The sequence below is a fragment of the Rhinatrema bivittatum genome, chromosome 3 (assembly GCF_901001135.1).
Source record: "Rhinatrema bivittatum chromosome 3, aRhiBiv1.1, whole genome shotgun sequence".
In the NCBI taxonomy this organism is placed as follows: Eukaryota; Metazoa; Chordata; class Amphibia; order Gymnophiona; family Rhinatrematidae; genus Rhinatrema; species Rhinatrema bivittatum.
In genome coordinates this window covers 594,629,895-594,649,887 of record NC_042617.1, presented here as the reverse complement: position 1 = coordinate 594,649,887, position 19,993 = coordinate 594,629,895, and the positions used below count along the sequence as shown (strand labels likewise).

The 19,993-nt window shown below is 45.5% G+C and overlaps 1 protein-coding gene across 2 annotated transcripts in view; it reads right to left on the bottom strand.

Moving 5' to 3' along the window:
• Nucleotides 1-19,993, bottom strand: part of LOC115088446 (TRPM8 channel-associated factor homolog) — a 98,684-nt gene that overhangs the window by 52,300 nt on the left and 26,391 nt on the right. For both annotated transcript variants that reach the window (XM_029596728.1, XM_029596727.1), the window contains one exon: nucleotides 1,492-2,489. In XM_029596728.1, coding sequence (XP_029452588.1) covers nucleotides 1,492-2,489 — 998 coding nt within the window. The remainder of the gene's footprint in view (nucleotides 1-1,491; nucleotides 2,490-19,993) is intronic.

Sequence of the window (19,993 nt, the reverse complement as noted above, 5' to 3'; positions counted from 1 at the left end):
TATAAATGATCTGGAAAGGAATACGATGAGTGAGGTTATCAAATTTGCGGATGATACAAAATTATTCAGAGTAATTAAATCACAAGCAGACTGTGATACATTACAGGAGGACCTTGCAAGACTGGAAGATTGGGCATCCAAATGGCAGATGAAATTTAATGTGGACAAGTGCAAGGTGTTGCAAATAGGGAAAAATAACCCTTGCTGTAGTTACACGATGTTAGGTTCCATATTAGGAGCTACCACCCAAGAAAGATCTAGGCGTCATAGTAGATAATACATTGAAATCATCGGCTCAGTGTGCTGCAGCAGTCAAAAAAGCAAATAGAATGTTAGGAATTATTAGGAAGGGAATGGTTAATAAAACGGAAAATGTCATAATGCCTCTGTATCGCTCCATGGTGAGACCACACCTTGAATACTGTATACAATTCTGGTCGCCGTATCTCAGAAAAGATATAGTTGCAATGGAGAAGGTACAGAGAAGGGCAACCAAAATGATAAAGGGGATGGAACAGCTCCCCTATGAGGAAAGGCTGAAGAGGTTAGGGCTTTTCAGCTTGGAGAAGAGACGGCTGAGGGGGGGTATAATAGAGGTCTTTAAGATCATGAGAGGTCTTGAACGAGTAGATGTGAGTCGGTTATTTACAATTTCGAATAATAGAAGGACAAGGGGGCATTCCATGAAGTTAGCAAGTAGCACATTTAAGACTAATCGGAGAAAATTCTTTCATATTCAACGCACAATAAATCTCTGGAATTTGTTGCCAGAGTATGTGGTTAGTGCAGTTAGTGTAGCTGGGTTCAAAAAAGATTTGGATAAGTTCTTGGAAGAGAAGTCCATTAACTGCTATTAATCAAGTTTACTTAGGGAATAGCCACTGCTATTAATTGCATCAGTGCATCAGTAGCATGGGATCTTCTAGGTGTTTGGGTAATTGCCAGGTTCTTGTGGCCTGGTTTGGCCTCTGTTGGAAACAGGATGCTGGGCTTGATGGACCCTTGGTCTGACCCAGCATGGCAATTTCTTATGTTCTTATGTTATGTTCACTCTCTTAAGAGGTATACACAGCACTTGAGCCAAAATGCTGGGTGATGAATCAGCTGATGTTGGCTAGGTGTCCCCCCCCCCCCAAAAAAAAAAAATATTGGAGAGAGAATTGCTAGAAAAGCAGCAGGAAAATACAGCTAACAAAATGTGCTCTTTGAGACTAGCTTATACAGTAATTGTGGGAGCAACTCTGTTCATTAACGACAAAGATGCAGACTGCTAGGGATGCAGTTACAGTAATCAATAAGCAATAGTAGCTTGTGATCTATCTAATGTTTGGGTTCTTGCCAGGTACTTGTGTCTTGGATTGATGCTGGGCTTAATGGACCCTTGGTCTGACTCAGTATGGCATGTTCTTATTGTCAATAAAAGTACACAGTCGTCTGATTCTATGATCCTTCTATGCAACATATTTACAAGTTACAAGGAAGACTTCTCACCTTTATTTGTGCAGTTGATCTGAATACTTATAGGATGGGGAGTATGCAGACCTGACCCATGTTTCATTGTCCCTTTCTGGGGTGCAAACTCTTCATCACATGGACAGTGGTTATAGATTTCTGTCCCCACGCTGAGGAGAAAGGCTTCTTTGGAATTCTGATGGATGGGACGTTCTTTAGCAACTGTTGGTATCTCATTGCTAGAGACCATCTCCACAAGCTGCTGGTGGATAGAAGATAAAGCAGGGAAATCTTGATCTGGCATTTTTACCAGCATTGCGCATTCCTTTCTCAGTGCTCCCATCCAGGAAGAAAGTTTGGATCCTAGTTCATTCTTATCTCTGATGTGTTTCTGAAGCTGAGAGAGTGCCTTTCGGAAGTGGTAATGGCTGGACTCATCACTATGACACAAAGTCTTGAAATTGGCTGTTCCTGCGGAATGCCCTAGAATGCTGATACCAAACTTATTAAGGATCTTGTTGCCAGGGTATTCAGTGATTGGATTTTTGCCTTGGTTCTGGGAGGCCCACCACCAAGCTTGACCACCAATAAGTAAGCCTCCTCCTTCTGCTACAAATGCGTGTATTTTAGCAGATTCTCGTTCACTGTATGACGTACAGCAATACACACTAAGATTTGGAACCAGCTCTGTTAGTTCACAATCAATGCTCTCCAAAAATAATAGATCATAGAGTTTCTTTAAGCTGGGCTCAACGCCGATCCGCCCTTGTTTTCCTTTGCCCAACCAGGACACTGCATTGAGAATAAACTTCTTTAACCGAGGATACTTAATCTGGCATTCATGGGATGCTACCACAACTCGTCCCTTGCCATAACGAGCTGCTGCTAGAAGTGACTGATGAGAATCATCCAGTCCAATGGAGAAAGCCAATGGTCCATGAACTAACAATGCCGATGGAATCCCATCTGTTGTTATATCCAGATCAGTCACTCCATCTAACAGAATCTTCAGATCCTTGGTGTGATCAATCCCATGCCTGAAAAAACAAGGAAAAAATGTAATATACTAAACAGAAGGAAGTCTATTTACTTCTATTTAATGGCTTGTGCTGAAGGCCTCAACTAATTAGGTGCAATCTTATTCACATCTATACACCAGCAAATGCCTTTTGGGGATAAATAAATCTTCAACCATTACTTTTAGTTTATCATGACTGCTGTTCACCTTCATGATAAGTGATTTTAAAAGGAACCTTTTTAAGCAGATTTCTTGAGTGCCAGCATCACACATGGTTTCAGTTCAGATATCACTTTAAAAAACTATTATCAGTTAGTAATAACTCACATCCTACTTAGCAGTTCAGTTAAGAAGATAAGGGGTTGTTAAAAGTGGTCAGTGAGGCAGTAAGCCCCTTTATAATGCTCTATGTACTAAACTACTGAGATGGAAATTAGACTAGCATTAAAGTAGCCACAAGAAAGTGAGCATAATCACTTGAACCCTGACCATGTGCTTCTCATTGTTCTCCTTATTTATAGACCCAAAGTGAAAGAGAAGGTTAGTGTGGGGAACAACTCTCCCACTGATCCCCACTAGAGGTGTTAACATAGGTTTCTCGGCCTTGGTGGACTATCTCCCACCCCTCCAATCCAAAAAACGTCTTTCGGTCACTCCTTTCCTTTATTTATTTAAACTTTCTTTATTCAAGAGACTGAACATACAAAATACAACATCAAAAAACAAGCAAATAACAATACAGAGATTATACAATAAACATCATCTACTGAAAATGCATGTCTCCTGTCTTTTATATATAATTTAACCCCAACTGACCCTAAGCAGACACCCCCCACACTTACCACTTAAACACATTCAGGTCAGTGCTCACTCACACAAGCTTAAGACAAATCAATTACACAAATGCCACAAATGCTGCAAAGGAAGTTTGAATTTTAGATGGCAAGATACTACAAAATCTGGTCCATAACTAGAGGGAACCTTTCTTCTTTGTAGAGTTTCTACTCTTTAAATATAAACAATCATTATAAAAATAATTTAACATTAATTTCGTCCACATTGGAAGGCTGAATGAAGCTTCCTGTGCCTAAAGTGCCAATATAGACTTCTTGCCCAACAATATCACCAGATACAGAAAATGTCCTTCGAGAGCACGTCTGTATGCAATCCTAATATAATCAATGGAGCAGAAAAGTCCATTAGCTTTTCTAAAGTCTTCACCAGTCTATTTTGAATTCCCTGCCAAAAAAAAAGCCTCAGTTTTCAACACTATACAAACATATGCAAGTATCAGTATTCTGTTGACATCTAGAGCATAAATCTGTATCAAACAAACCAAGTTTTAAACTTTCTGACTTTGTCAAGAAAAGCCCTGTGGAGTAACTTAAACTGTGTTTCTCTTGTATATACATCAGAGGTCAATTAATAAAGATAAGAAAAGTACCCACTTAAATATTCATTAGGTCAATTCTCAAGTCCTCTGACTTTTGGCAGCCAATCCTCACAAAATGTTACCTCTACATTATCTTGCAAGTGTTTATACCACCAGGCAATCTTGTTAAATTTTTTAGGGATATTCTTTATACATAAATCTAAATTCCCCACCAATGAGCCTATAACATTCCACTTCCAAATGGAAGCTTTAAAATGTCTTGCCTGCAGATATCTACAGAATTGTGAATTAGGAATATTCCATCTTTCTTGCAACTCTTGGAATGAAACCACATCTGTCGACCCAGGACACAGAAAATCCTAGACCATAGTCAAGCCTTTATCTTTCCATTAATGAAAAGACCAAATTCTTGATCTGGAAGAAAATGAGTGTATAAAGTGTGAAACAGAAGGTGAAGATTTGAAAAATAATTGTCAATCCATCTCCAAACTTTAGCTGAAGAAAAAAACAGATGAGATGCCTGAAATTGACAAGATTTATCAGCATTTTTAGAGTGCAAAAGCACTTTTCCAAAGAAATAGCCTCATCTCCAGCTTTAGCAGAGGAATAACATCATATTTATTACAGCTTAATAACAAATCATCAATTAGTTGCATCTGACATAAGAACATGCTATACTGGGTCAGACCAAGGGTCCATCAAGCCCAGCATCCTGTTTCCAACAGTAGCCAATCCAGGCCATAAGAACCTGGCAAGTACCCAAAAACTAAGTCTATTCCATGTTACTGTTGCTAGTAATAGCAGTGGCTATTTTCTAAGCCAACTTGATTAATAGCAGGTAATGGACTTCTCCTCCAAGAACGTATCCAATCCTTTTTTAAACACAGCTATACTAACTGCACTAACCACATCTTCTGGCAACAAATTCCAGAGTTTAATTTGCGTTGAGTAAAAAAGAATTTTCTCCGATTAGTTTTAAATGTGCCACACGCTAACTTCATGGAGTGCCCCCTAGTCTTTCTACTATCCGAAAGAGTAAAAAACTGATTCACATCTACCCGTTCTAGCCCTCTCATGATTTTAAACATCTCTATCATATCCCCTCAGTCGTCTCTTCTCCAAGCTGAAAAGTCCTAACCTCTTTAGTCTTTCCTCATAGGGGAGCTGTTCCATTCCCCTTATCATTTTGGTAGCCCTTCTCTGTACCTTCTCCATTGCAATTATATCTTTTTTGAGCTGCGGCGACCAGAATTGTACACAGTATTCAAGGTGCGGTCTCACCATGGAGCGATACAGAGGCATTATGACATTTTCCGTTTTATTCACCATTCCCTTTCTAATAATTCCCAACATTCTGTTTGCTTTTTTGACTGCCGCAGCACACTGAACCGACGATTTCAATGTGTTATCCACTATGACGCCTAGATCTCTTTCTTGGGTCGTAGCTCCTAATATGGAACCTAACATTGTGTAACTATAGCAAGGGTTAATTTTCTCTATATGCATCACCTTGCACTTATCCACATTAAATTTCATCTGCCATTTCGATGCCCAATTTTCCAGTCTCTCAAGGTCTTCCTGCAATTTATCACAATCTGCTTGTGATTTAACTACTCTGAATAATTTTGTATCATCTGCAAATTTGATTACCTCACTCGTCGTATTTCTTTCCAGATCATTTATAAATATATTGAAATGTACAGGTCTCAATACAGATCCCTGAGGCACTCCACTGTCCACTCCCTTCCACTGAGAAAATTGTCCATTTAATCCTACTCTCTGTTTCCTGTCTTTTAGCCAGTTTGTAATCCACGAAAGGACATCGCATCCTATCCCAGGACTTTTTACTTTTCCTAGAAGCCTCTCATGAGGAACTTTGTCAAACGCCTTCTGAAAATCCAAGTATACTATATCTATCGGTTCACATTTATCCAATGTTTATTAACTCCTTCAAAAAAGTGAAGCAGATTTGTGAGGCAAGACTTGCCTTGGGTAAAGCCATGCTGACTTTGTTCCATTAAACCATGTCTTTCTATATGTTCTGTGATTTTGATGTTTAGAACACTTTCCACTATTTTTCCTGGCACTGAAGTCAGGCTAACCGGTCTGTAGTTTCCTGGATCTCCCCTGGAGCCCTTTTTAAATATTGAGGTTACATTAGGCACCCTCCAGTCTTCAGGTACAATGGATGATTTTAATAGGTTACAAATTTTTACTAATAGGTCTGAAATTTCATTTTTTAGTTCCTTCAGAACTCTGGGGTGTATACCATCCAGTCCAGGTGATTTACTACTCTTCAGTTTGTCAATCAGGCCTACCACATCTTCTCGGTTCACCTTGATTTGGTTCAATCCATCTGAATCATTATACACCTCTCATCTGTCTATCATTTAGCAACTTAGCATAGCTTATCCTGGCTGGTTTCCCCTGCCAAATAAAGCCATAATTGCTGATTTAAAAATAGTAATTTCACTTCGTTAACCCAGCAAGGGACAATCTATAAAGGGTACAGCAGTTTTGGCAAAACAACCAATTTTATCAATGCGAAATGACCAAATGCATAAACTGGCAGTCTTGCCACTTAACTATTAGCATCTTTACATTAACAATGGTTTTTCGAATATTTAAATCATATATTTTCTTATAAGTTCTAGACGATTTTATTTCAAGGTAGACAAATTTTTCTGTCTCCCACACAAAAGTAAAGGCATTAGGCCACCTATTGGGTAAAGTTGTGTTGCTCCACAGACCACCACTCCTATCTCTGGGCATGGTCTTGCAATGCAGGGAAACTCACGGATGCCGCTGACACTCGGCGGATGCCACTGCTCTTGCATCTCCCCTGCCTCTGGGTTGGTTGCTCTTCTTTGCAGAAGGACACCGCTGGCGCACGGCAGACACCACTGCTCCTGCTCTTTGCCAGGCTCCTTAGGTGCCTGTGCACACAACATACAATGATTTAAAGGGACTACAGCGGGAAAAGAACTGTGGCCCCTGAGAATGACATCATTAGTCCTGGCCTATAATAGGCCCTTGTCTCACCAACAGGTCAGGCTGCTTCCAAGTAGTATGAGTTGCCAGCGTCTTCGGTTCCTGCATATCCCGTTCCAGTTCCTGTCTCTCTCGATTCCTGCATCTTCAGTTCCAGTTCCTCTTCCTGTCTTCGTCTTTGATTCCAGTTCCAGTTCCTGCCTTCATCTTCAATTCAGTGGCTCCTGTCTTCATTCTTCAATCCTTGTGATCAGTTCTTCAGTTCTCCAGATCCATGTCTCTTTGCCCACCTGTCTTGCTTTGCACCTCTTCCAGCCCTGCCGCTCCATCCTGCCTTCCCTATGGATGGATACCCAATATTGACATTGGCCTGACTCCTGGACACCCTTGAATGCCACCTGCCTCTGACCACTGCCTTACTCTTGGACTTCCTTTGTAAGCCATCTCCTAGTGATCCCAGCCTGTCTCAGGATCCCAGCCTGTCTCAGGATACGCACTGATCCAGCTACATTGTAGAATCTCCATCATCCGCAGAGGCTCCCTCCTGCCAGCCTTGGCATCCAAAGGCTCAACTCGAGGGGAACATGGGCTGGTAAAGGCAAAACTCCAATTGGGCCTCTGCCTCGCCCGGATCTGCCTGCCAACAGTAGGAACCTGCAGGAAGAAGTTCTTCAGGTGGTGTCAACTCCATTTTGGCCCAAGGGTTCATACTCGCAACAGATTGTCAAGGCCATGGACCCAGAGGATTTGTCCGCGTTATAGGCTATGCCTGGCTTAGTCCATAATATCCAGGAACTACAAGCAGCATTAGTGCTTTTGGCCTCAGACATGAATTGTTTCACCACACGGATAGACATCCTGACCACGTCCATTGCCACGCCTCCTCCAGTAGCGGCCCCAGCGCTGCCTCCAGTAACCAATCCGCCTATACCTCAGTTGCCCGTTCTACCCTGGTATGCCAGAGACCCAGAAATGGGACTTTTGAAACAGTGCCACATGCACTTCTTTTTACAAGCTCTGTTGTTCCTGGATGATTTGACTAAAACCACTTACATCCTCTCGCTATTGGATGGGAAGGCCCTAGCATGGGCCATCTGAGAGCATGCAGATCCATTGCTGCAGAACTTGCAACAATTTACTGATCTATTTAAAAGTCTTCTAGAGGGGGGTGCTGTTCGCCGCGAACGAAGATGGCTGCTCGTGCCTGAGGCTCTGCCTTGCCCGGTCACAATATATTTAATTTCCCCCGAAATTGCCCTCAAATCCGGCGACTCACAGTGGAGCCTGGTTCAGCCTATTGAGCGGATTGAAATCGCCCGCAAAAGAAGTCGAAGCGCAGTGGGTGGGCATTACAGGGCGGCAGAAAAGGTCTCAGCTATTTGTATTTACGTCCGTGGGAAACGGCCCGCCCGGGCGAACCGCAGCGCCAATAAAAGTCAAAAACCAAATTAAAAATAAATAAATAAATAAAACTAAAGGCATCGATGCTTGCTTGAAATTAAAGCATTTCCGGGCGCTATTCACCGCGAGCAGGAGCGGCTGCAGCCCGGCTTATAAAGAACACCATAGACCTGCCGCAAATGAAGCAAAAAACTGAACTTGCAGCATAACTGCAGGCAGAAAGCGCACATTATACATTGTGATTTTTGCAGCAGGTCGGGAGTATTTTACAAAGTAAGTGCAGCTTTGGGGCAGCTGATATCGAGGAGGGGCAGGCCGCATCAAGCTATTCAAACTTGCATAAAATTGGAATAAAATTAAAACACCCTCTCTGAAGAGCTGATGGCTGTGGGCTGAGCAGGCTGCTTTCCCTTCTTATCCACTGTCATCGGAGCCGCGGGAAAACTTTGGAAATTGTAGGGGGAGAAGGGGAAGGGAAGGAGAAGAGGGGGAAAAAAGGAAAAAGGAGTGTTGAACATGGGAGCGGGCAATTAGATGAGAGGCACTGCTTGCGGAGAAACGGGAGAGCTGCTGGGGAGTGCAGCTCGGGCTCTGCCTTGCCTTTTTTACTGCACGCGTAACAGCAGGGGAAAGGAAAAAGCAGTCAGAATCTGAATATCACCCTGAATCGGATGAGAGTTGCTCTTTAAGGGAGACATTACAAAAACTAAAATATAAAACAAAAACATACAATATAAACTGCTTAAGTCATTCCCCGACTATCACTTTCATCATCAGGCAATGTTAAAAGTTAAAACGGGGGGAATTGGTTGCCACGAGAAGAAGGAAGCTTTACAAGAAAGGAAAGTTTAGGTAGCAAAGAGGACAAATGTAGGTCCCAGCTCCCTGCTTTGCCCTCCTATCCAGCTCCAGCATCTGCAAAGTTTAGTCTTGGGAAACACAGGTAGTGCCTCGGGAGAAAGCCCTTTCCTTGCGGTTTGAGTCAAACGGGGCCATGGCGACGCGGCTCGTCCGCAGAGAGAAGGAGAAAGAAAAGGCGAAGAGTGCAGATCCGCCATCTTCTCCCGGCGAGGCCGCGCCAGCTTCGGCGCATACAGGGCCTGATATCGAGGCAATCAAAACTGCGCTTGCAGCGGCCCTAGGCCCGGAATTGAAAACAATGGCTGAAATAACTCAATCCTTCAGTGGCTATGAAACGCGATTTGAGGAGGTGGAAGGTAGGGTTTCGGAAACTCAAGATGAGGTGGCCACGGCGAAGAAGGCTATAGAGGCGCTCCAGGCCTCGATGGCGCAGCAACAACAGCGAGTCGAGGCCCTGGAGAATAGATCGCGAGGCGCTAATATTCGCTTAATGGCCTTTTACCAGAATCCTTCCTACAACCTGATCTCTCGCCGTGGCTGCAAGAACAGAGCTTCCGAACTCACATGGGGCCGTTAAGGATTGAAAGGGCGCATAGGCCCCCCTTTACCCCTCCCTCTCACCCCCTAGCAACCCCTCCCTCAAAGTACCCGTGCCTTACTGTACCCCTCTTCACTCTACCCCACCCGCCCCTCTCCCCCTGCTCCCTCCCTCCTTTCTCCCCCCCCCACTAGCTTTTAACTATACATATGTGCACTTGCCTCCTCATACTGTAAATAAGCCCTCATATGCTAATTTCTCAAGTATACATGCCTCGTTTAATTTGTTTATAAGTTCTTTTGCATATTTAACCCTAACTTGAATGCAAAAAAGTTGTAATTCTGCTGTTGACTCTCTTCCTTTGTATTTTGCATATTACCCAGTTAGCCCCTCCCTTGTTCATTGTAATTTCCCTTCTCAGTTACTTGTAAACAGACATGATGTGTCCTACGAATGCCGGTATAAAAAAAAGTGTTAAATAAAAAAAAAAGTGTTAAATAAATAAATAAATAAATAGGCTAGGGCCCAAGCAGGGGAGTGCAGGGCGGCCTCGACCGCCGATTGCTAAATTACATAATTATAAATTACATAATTATAAATTACATAATTATAAATTACATAATGATGCCCATAAGTTGGACATTCTGAAGGCGATGCCTGGGGGACGCGGGGCAGGGAACCCTGTTCTTTCAAGATTTCTCAGCGGAGAGCCATGGCCCCTTATTGCTCTCAATTAATCAATCAAGGGCTGCGAGCAATGTTAATTTACCCGGCCCGCATTCGGGTTACCACGAGTACAGGAGTGAAATGGCTGGAAACTCCGGCGGCAGCTCAAGTGTTTGTGCGCGAGCGGGCGAGCAAGGAGTCGGCAGCAACACCATAATTGTCCCCAACTTGGTTGGAAGCCACGAGGACATTCACTGAGCCCATCGGGCTACTACGATCTCGGCAATAACTAAGCTTTGATGGGCCCGCAACCTCTGGAGAGCCTTTATTTTGTTTTTGTTTTTCTCTTGGTTTTTTTTTAAGGATTGCTCTTACGGTATCGGCAGTTTGCTCTGTTCTCACGCAGAATGGCTGGACTATTTTTTATTCTTAGTTATTTCTTTGATTCTGTTTTTTTGTATTTTTTTTTTCTCTTTCGTTCCTTCCTTCCCGGTTGGAGGCTAGAGCACTCAGCAACATCAATGGGGGACATCATTCGAGGAGATCACCCGCGAGGAACTGGCCCTTTTGGAGGACAAATTGTTATTTGGGCTGGGGGGAAGCTAGGATTATCTAGTAGAGTCTCCAAAGCCTTCTTAGTTTGTACTGGCTAAATAATCATTGGGGACTCGAGAGATTTTTTTTTTCCTTTGCCTTCTCTTTAGTTCCTTTTTCAGCGATATGGGAGGCACGTTGGCCTGCTTGTGCACGTTGGCCTGCTTGTGCACGTTGGCCTGCTTGTGCACGTGCTCTTGTGGGGGGGGGGGTTCTTACTGTTCGGATGTGTTCTTGTTTTTCTTTGGTGTTCTTTTCAGGGGCGGGAGGAGGCTACAGACTCACGTTATTATTTTTTTTCGGGGGGTCTGTGAGCTGCTCAGGGCGTGCAGGGCAGGCAGATGCATTTAGCAGCTCTGCGGTATGTGGGCGGTCTATTGGGGCTGCTGAGCTGTGTCCCGGGGGGGTGGGTCTCGTTCGGGACTTTATAACCTGCCATGTGGCTGCTCACAGAGCGTGGTTCATACTGCCTGTAGTTCCGCTCTCCGTTGTTCTGTTGTAATGTTTCATAAGTGTGGGTTAGTAAAGTTTCTTGGACCGGATTGTTTGTTACTGTTACTGAGTTCCTGTTTCTGGGTACATTCAATGTCAGGCGGATGGGGGGGCGGGGGTGGGAGGAGTTTTTGTGGATTTAGTTCCCACAAGAAATTCGGGAGAGTGATCTCTGGAATTAAAATACGGGGGTCAGGGGAAGTGATAAACGAATAAAAGATGGGGGAGGGAGGGAGTGGGAAGGGAGTAAGAGAGGATAGCGGGGATGGGGTGGGGGAAGGTCTGGGGCTACTGTAGGGACAGAGAACATTTGCAACGGGGAGATCTTGGACTTAAGGTGGGTCTCGCTGCCATGGTATTTTCTTATTCGAGTGTGGGCTTCGGCTGGGAGGGCCCAGACTCAGTCGGACATGAAACATCTGCTTTATTTACCCATAGCACCCGATGTAACTTAGTCAGCACACTCGGATTGTGTCCTGGAATGTCTGTGGTATACATTCTCCTATTAAGCGTTCTAAGATCCTAAATCACTTGAAGCGGTTACATACTGATATTGGTTTTCTCCAAGAAACTCATTTGTCTGATCAAGAGCATGCTAAATTGAATAAATATTGGATGGGGAAATCACATTATGCGTCCACTACTTCCCGCTCAGCAGGAGTGGCGATCCTTCTTCAGAAATCCTTACCGATACAGGTCCACAAAGAAATCAAAGACCCGGAGGGTCGGTTCCTCATCCTAGTTACGGAACTTTATCATCAGACAGTGGTGCTTTGCAATATATACGCCCCAAACATTTATTCCGCTTCCTTCTTTCAACTTCTGTATCAACACTTGCTCCCCTATATTGATGATACGATTATAGTTGGTGGTGATTTCAACACTGTTAGGGACCCTCAGTTAGATGCATCCAAAAATCAGCGTCGGGAGCGGGGGATGGGGCAAGGTCCTTCTTTTTTGGAGACTGCTCTACATCTGGTGGAAACCTGGAGGGTTTTAAATCCAGGGGTGAGGGAATTCACACATCTTTCTCGTGCACACTCCACATATTCCCATATTGATTTTTTTCTAACAAGTAGCCAGGCCTTTACAAAAGTGGCGGAGGCTGGTATTGAAAATATTGTAATCTCAGATCATGCTCCGGTATGGATTAATATGGCCTTTCGCTCCCCAACCCAGGGGGTTCGGATGTGGCGTTTTCCCTATTTCTTAAGTGAAGATAGGAAATTTCAGCAATATCTTGAAGAGAAGTGGACGGAATTTGAGGAGTTTAATCAGGCCCATCACACGCAACCAATTCTGTTTTGGTATCCGGCTAAAGCAGTTTTGCACGGGGATATCATCTCGTATATGGCACAACGCCAGGTAACCCTCAATCACAGAATTTTACAACTTTCTAAACAGCTTAAAAAGGCCAAAGCAGCACTGATCCACAATGATGTAGGGCCGGCGATAGATAACTATCTATCCCTTCAATGTACCTTAAATACGTTGCTTCATCAAAGGGAAAAAAAGAGCTTGCTATACTATAAGTTTCGGCTATATCAATATTAGGGATGTGAATCGTTTTAGGACGATTAAAATTATCGTCCGATAATTTTAATATCGTCTTAAACCGTTATGGAACACAATACAATACAGATTCTAACGATTTATCGTTATAAATCGTTAGAATCGTGAGCCGGCACACTAAAACCCCCTAAAACCCACCCCCGACCCTTTAAATTAAATCCCCCACCCTCCCGAACCCCCCCCAAATAACTTAAATAACCTGCGGGTCCAGCGGCGGTCCGGAACGGCAGCGGTCCGGAACGGGCTCCTGCTCCTGCATCTTGTCGTCTTCGGCCGGCGCCATTTTCCAAAATGGCGCCGAAAAATGGCGGCGGCCATAGACGAAAAAGATTGGACGGCAGGAGGTCCTTCCGGACCCCCGCTGGACTTTTGGCAAGTCTCGTGGGGGTCAGGAGGCCCCCCACAAGCTGGCCAAAAGTTCCTGGAGGTCCAGCGGGGGTCAGGGAGCGATTTCCCGCCGCGAATTTCCCGAAAATGGCGCCGGCAGGAGATCGACTGCAGGAGGTCGTTCAACGAGGGTTCCGGCGCCTCGCTGAACAACCTCCTGCAGTCGATCTCCTGCTGGCGTCATTTTCCGTACGGAAAACGATTCGCGGCGGGAAATCGCTCCCTGACCCCCGCTGGACCTCCAGGAACTTTTGGCCAGCTTGGGGGGGCCTCCTGACCCCCACAAGACTTGCCAAAAGTCCAGCGGGGGTCCGGAAGGACCTCCTGCCGTGGAATCGTGTTGCTCTATGGCTGCCGCCATTTTTCGGCGCCATTTTGGAAAATGGCGCCGGCTGAAGACAACAAGATTCAATAGCAGGAGCCCGTTCCGGACCGCTGCCGTTCCGGACCGCCGCTGGACACCCAGGTTATTTAAGTCATTGGGGGGGGGGGTTCGGGAGGGGGGGGATTTAATTTAAAGGGTCTGGGGTGGGTTTTAGGGGGTTTTAATGTGCCGGCTCACGATTTTACGATTTTTCACGATATTTTACCCCCCCAAACGGCAACAATACGATTCCCTCCCCCTCCCAGCCGAAATCGATCGTTAAGACGATCGAGGACACGATTCACATCTCTAATATTTACTGACCACAAGAATCTAGAACACCTAAAGGAGGCCCAGTTACTTAACCCTAGACAAGCCCGCTGGGCCCTGTTATTTGAACACTTCAACTTCGAGCTCCACTATCGCCTGACAGCAAAGAACCTCCGTGCAGATGCACTCTCTCTCTCCGTCGAGCCAGAAGACACGCCCGAGACTCCTAGGCACATCATCGATCTAGCTTGCATATCAATTGTAGTCACCACCATGGTACCAGCTGGGAAAACGGTGGTCCCCCACCATCTCCGTGAGCATGTTCTCCATTGGGCTCACAACTCTAAGCTGGCCGGTCATCCCAGTTGGGCCCGGACTCTTGAGATGCTTTGATGGCACTATTGGTGGCCTAGTATGATAAAGGAGTCACACGAATACGTGGACTCATGTCCAGTTTGCGTGCAGCAAAAACCTCCAACTGGCCATCCATGGGGGCTCCTCCAACCTCCTCCTGCCCCACCAAACTCTGGTCAAGTCTTTCCACTGATTTTATCGTGGATCTGCCTCCTTCGAAAGGAAATACTGTAATCTGGGTCATCATTGATCGTGGGCCTCAATTTGCTGCTAAATATTGGAGGACGCTTTGTAAAAAGTTCAATATTACACTAAATTTGACATCGGCCTATCATCCGCAAGCAAATGGCCAAGCAGAAAGGACAAATCGCTATTTGAAAACATTCCTGCGATCATATGTCAACGACCAGCAAGATAACTGGGCTGACCTTGTGCCATGGGCAGAGCAGTCACATAATACCCATATTGCCTCTACCACTGATGTCTCGCCCTATGCGGTAGTCTTTGGCCGCCAACCACACCTACTGGTTCCACTCAGTGTACCCTCACCTGCAGCCCAGTCTACAGCACAAACTATACGCATGCTCTGGAACCAAGTAAAGGAAAAACCTTGCCAAGCAGCCAAACGGGCCAAACATTTCACAGACATCCTTCGTCGCGCCGCACTGCTGTTCCAGTTTGGCCAGAAAGTCTGGCTCAGTACGAAGCACATTCGACTATGACTGCCGTTTCAACGGCTAGCCCCCAGATTCATTGGTCAGTTTCCCATCCTTCGACGCATAGGAGCAGTCACCTACCAGCCACAACTCTCTGCCTCCATAGGAATCCACAACACGTTCCCACTTGTCATTACTTAAGCCTTTAGTCCTGTCCTGGCCTTCCCGAAGGCCTCCTTCTCCTACACAACATACGGCAGAACCTGAAAACACCCTGCAGGTCAAGGAGTTCCTAGATGTCCGACGCCAACATGGTCATTGGGAGTACCTCCTGTCATGGGAGGGTTTTAGGCCTGGAAGAAAACTCTTGGGAACCCTCTCACAATATCTATGATAAAACCCTTTCTTCAAGACTTCCACAGAGATTACTCAGAGAAGCCTAGATCAGAAAGGGGGAGGCCTATAAGGGGGGGTACTGTTGTGCATCCCGGCCGCTTGAGTGCCACGACCGGGCCTGCTCACCTTGCGGTGCCCTCCAGAAGCACTGGTCTGGCTGCTGACACTAACCCCAGGCGTCCCCGTTACTCACCACGGCCTTCCTCGGCGTCATCTTCCCTGCAGGCCTCGCAGCGGAGCTCCCGTCAGGGCTCCATGTCTTCGGCTGGATCAGCCCCGCCCCTAGGCGCACGCGGGGCCAACGCCCATGCTTTTGAAGGGAGTAGTGCAAGAAACCCGAGGGAGGCGCATTCCGATGACATCACCAGAGCCTGTATATAAGGCAGGGCTCAAACCCCTGAACCCTGCCTTGGCAATCGGGTCGACACTGTTGTGTGCTAGTTTGCCTCCATGGGTTCCAGCGTCTCCTTGTTCCAGAGTCTCTCCATTCCCAGTGGCTCCTTGTGCTCCTGTATCCTTCTCAGGTAGTACCTCTTTCAACTGACCTCTGGTACTGACCTCTGCCTGCCTGACCATTCTCTTGCCTGCCACCTGGAACTGACCACTGCCTGCCTGACCATGCTCCTGCCTGCCACCTGGAACCAACCCTCGCTAGCCTTGACTACGCTCGGACTGACTCTGGTATTGGCCCCTACTTTGGCTGACTTCTCCTGGACTGATAACTCTGGCACTAACCCTTGCACTTCACTCGGACACTTTCTTCTCGCCTCGGTCTCCTTGTGTGCTCCGCCTCCTGGTGGCAAGCGCTCTCTGGGTCCAACCAGAGGGCCGTACCAATCGTGCACTAGGCCAAGGGTTCGCCTCCAGCGCAACACTACCCCTCAGAGATTCTCTGTGCTTGCCCCATATTTACAACCCTAAACAGAAGGCACAAGGGTTACCTGCACGGAGCAGTAGTTACAGCCCTAAATTTCTTGCTGGGTAGATTGGATGGGCTACCTTGGTCCTTATCTGTCATTTACTATTTTGCTGTGTTGCTATGAATATTCTTTCCCGTTCTCTACTACTAGAGGTGTTACCCTTTTACTGGTAGGATACACAATCAAAATGTTATGGATGATTTGAATTATCCTGCTTTTCCAGCTTTGGGAAAGGCTTTTCTTTGAATTGACCCACATTCTGGACTCTTCTGAACCCTCCTAAGTGTGGTGTACATAATTAAGTACAAGGGTTTAGGCTATGATACTTATCTTATCTTTTAGGAAAATATTTTGGAATCCTGCCACACCACTTTATACATTTATTTTATATGTGCTGTTCTCTATATCATGTGTTTTGTATTGCTTAAACTTCCTCCTGTAAGGTGCTGTGCACCATGGTGAGACTTCCCTGCTTTTGTGGTTTGCATCACAACTGTGTAGAAGATAATATGATCATTGAACATTTTTGCTTTTATGCTGATGCCATGAACATCTCATTGATATGACAAGGGTGCCCAAACATGACTGGCTCCAGTGAGGAATGGTCAAGCATATTTGAGAATCCACACTGCAGAGGAAAACAGAAATACTTAATGGACTGCAGAAATTAAGTGGAATGGCATTTTTTGAATGAGCCTATACAGGAAAAAGGAAAAAGAAAGATCATGGGCAGCTCATGTTGTTGGTATGGATAGGAGGTGCTAACCATAATTGACAACTATTTGTTGCATGGGTCCACCTGCCGATGGTGAGAACCTGCACAGAGGCAGAGATTGGACAGGACCTTCACCTATACAGCCCACGTTCCCCTATTGGTGCTGGGGCCAGCAGGACTTAGGTACGGTCTCTGCTGATGACAGGAGAGGTGGTCTATGGTCAGGCTAAAGTCATAGGCAGGTAGCAGTCCGATAGGTCATGGGTCCAGGCACAGGTCAGAGACAGGAAGCAGTCATGCATATCCAGAGTCCAGGCAAAGGTCAAACTGGTTATCCATCCAAGGAAGAGAAAGAGGGACGGACAGGGCTGAGATAAAGATGGGAACAGACTGAGACAAGACTGGAACGAGCTGAGATGAAGACTGGAACAAACAGAGAAGCAGCACACACTACTCTCGTAGCTGGACCTGTTGCTGAGGCAAAGTGCATCAGGAGAGCTACCCTTATATAGGGTAAAAGAAATGATGTCATCAGTATGGGCTGCGGAGACTTTCCCACCCGGTCCCTTTAACAGTGCAGATGAGGGCCGTGTGCACGGCTAAGGGGCGCAGCAGAGAGAGGAGCTGGCGGCAACCTGCTGTGAGAGGGATCGGCGGCATCCCGCCATGTTGGGGACAGTGGTAGCCGGCTGGAGCGTGCAACCATGAAGGTAAGAGCAATGGCTTGTGTGGACCGTCCACAAGCCATCAAATGCAACAACCACAAAATCTGAGCAAACCCTGTGGGGCCAGAGAACCCTCAGCCCTAGGAAGCCGAGTTGCAGTCTCCAGGAGAGGGGCTGGGAGGCATGCTTATCTGAAGAAAGCTCCAAAGGGGGGGGGGGGTCCTTCAGGCTGAGACCTGCTTGTGATTGGTCTGGCGCTAAATCTCAGGTATTCGTGGCGAGACCTCCCCTCCAAGTGCTCTAAAAGAGTGGAGGCCCCATGCTTCCCATGATCGATGGCCAAGGGTTGCGGTAGCAGGAAGAACAGAAGGGTCAGCAAGGCTTGGCAAGCATTTATTTTATAAACCATGTGTTTTCTATTGTTTAAACTTCCTCCTGTAAGGTGCTGTGCATGATTTCACATGCACCATGGTGGGACTTCCCTGCTCCGCAACGAAACTTGCGCTCAGCAGGTAAAGGTCTTCTTACAATTCCCTCTATTGCCACTGCCAAACTTACCTCTGTTAGGGAAAGAGCTGTTTCATTAGCTGGTCCAGGTCTTTGGAATACGTTACCCATGGAATTAAGGCTCTAGAAAGATTTGAAAGCATTTAAGAAAGCCCTAAAAACGTGGCTTTTTGCACAAGCGTTCCAATTAGACGTCAGCCAGTAATTTTTGTATTTTTATATTTTTATGCTTTCTTTTAATTGTTTTTATGCTTTAAATGATTATGTTTTAATGTGATTATTTATTACTCTAGTTTTCTAACATTAATTTTATGATTTGATTCTTTTATATAATTTCATGAGTTTTTTTAATAATATTTACTTGTTTAATTTGTTTAAAGTTTTTATTGTATTTTTTATTGTTTTAGTTACAAAAACACTGTAACCGTTGTGAAGGTAAATACCAACATCGGTATAGAAAATCAAGTAAATAAATAAATACATACATTTGGTGCCATAGGCTGTGTATCTGTGGCCCTGCATGCTATCTTTTTTTTTTTTTTGGTCATTCGCATCGCATGTGAGTTATCTCAGGTTATCTCAGCTCCTCCCTGTGTCTCTTTCCCAGAGCAATCAAAAACTTACCACCTCCGGGGAGATAATGTGGGACTACCATTAGCTGCTTGACTGCTGTGCAGTTCCACTTGCTCTTTTTTTTTTTTTTTAATCGAAAAGCACAAAATAAAAGGAGGAAAGAGAAAGAGAAGAGAAAGAGGGAAGGCAGGATAGTGGGAGAGGAGGATAATATCCTCCTCTCCCACTCCTCTCCAACAGCCCTTTTCTGGTCTCAGAGGGTGCTCTACCCTCTGAGACCAGAAAAGGGCTGTTCTGAGTGGGTCTCTAAGGCTCAAACACCTACGGACTTCCTTCTAGGGCCGATCAATCTGGCTCTGGAGGACACAGGGATCAAGACCCCTGGGAATGCTCAATCAGGTTTGTTTTTAAATCTGGGATTCATGCTTCTACTGGAGAAATCAGCTCCACAGAGCTGTTGCTCCAGGAACACAAATAGCTCAACCAGGCTAGGGCCCCCCATGGATTGCCCCAAAGTTTAGTTGGTCTTTCAGGGCTCACCAGCAAGACTCCAGCCTATCAGGGTTAAACAGTGAGACTCTGCCCAGTCATGGCCTGACAGTAAAGCATTAACCAATCCTCAGTGTCTAACACCACCCACATGCTCAACTGGGACAGCCCTATCTTGGAACTTCAAAATATGGATACCAGGACTCTGTAGCTCAGTTTGTTGTAACAAACAGGACATACAAAGAACAAAAGAGGGACAGCACCAGAGCCTCCCTGCTGAGGAGTCTAACAGGCCACCGGAGTCCTTAGCAGTCCAAGATTTTGGGTGAAATCGACCTTGCATTAGGTAACTAAACTAAAGTTTAATTAGGTAACTACAGATTAGCAGCACTCAGAAGAGCAAAACAGGTTGCAGCTTCTATAGTAAACTTTAGTGAATTCCTATATCTGCTTCATTATTTGTTGAAGTGTGACTTGGGCTATTAGCTTTATGATTCTTCCATCTCCTTTTCCACAACTTCATTCTATTGTATCTCTTACCTCACTTTTTGGGGGAATTTTTAAAGGAAATGGGGAACCTTTTGGGGAAGGGGGAGTCTCTTCCGAAGGGATGGGCTCCACCTTAACCAGGGTGGAACCAGACTGCTGGCGCTAACCTTTAAAAAGGAGATAGAGCAGCTTTTAAACTAGAACAAAGGGGAAAGCTGACGGTCGCTCAG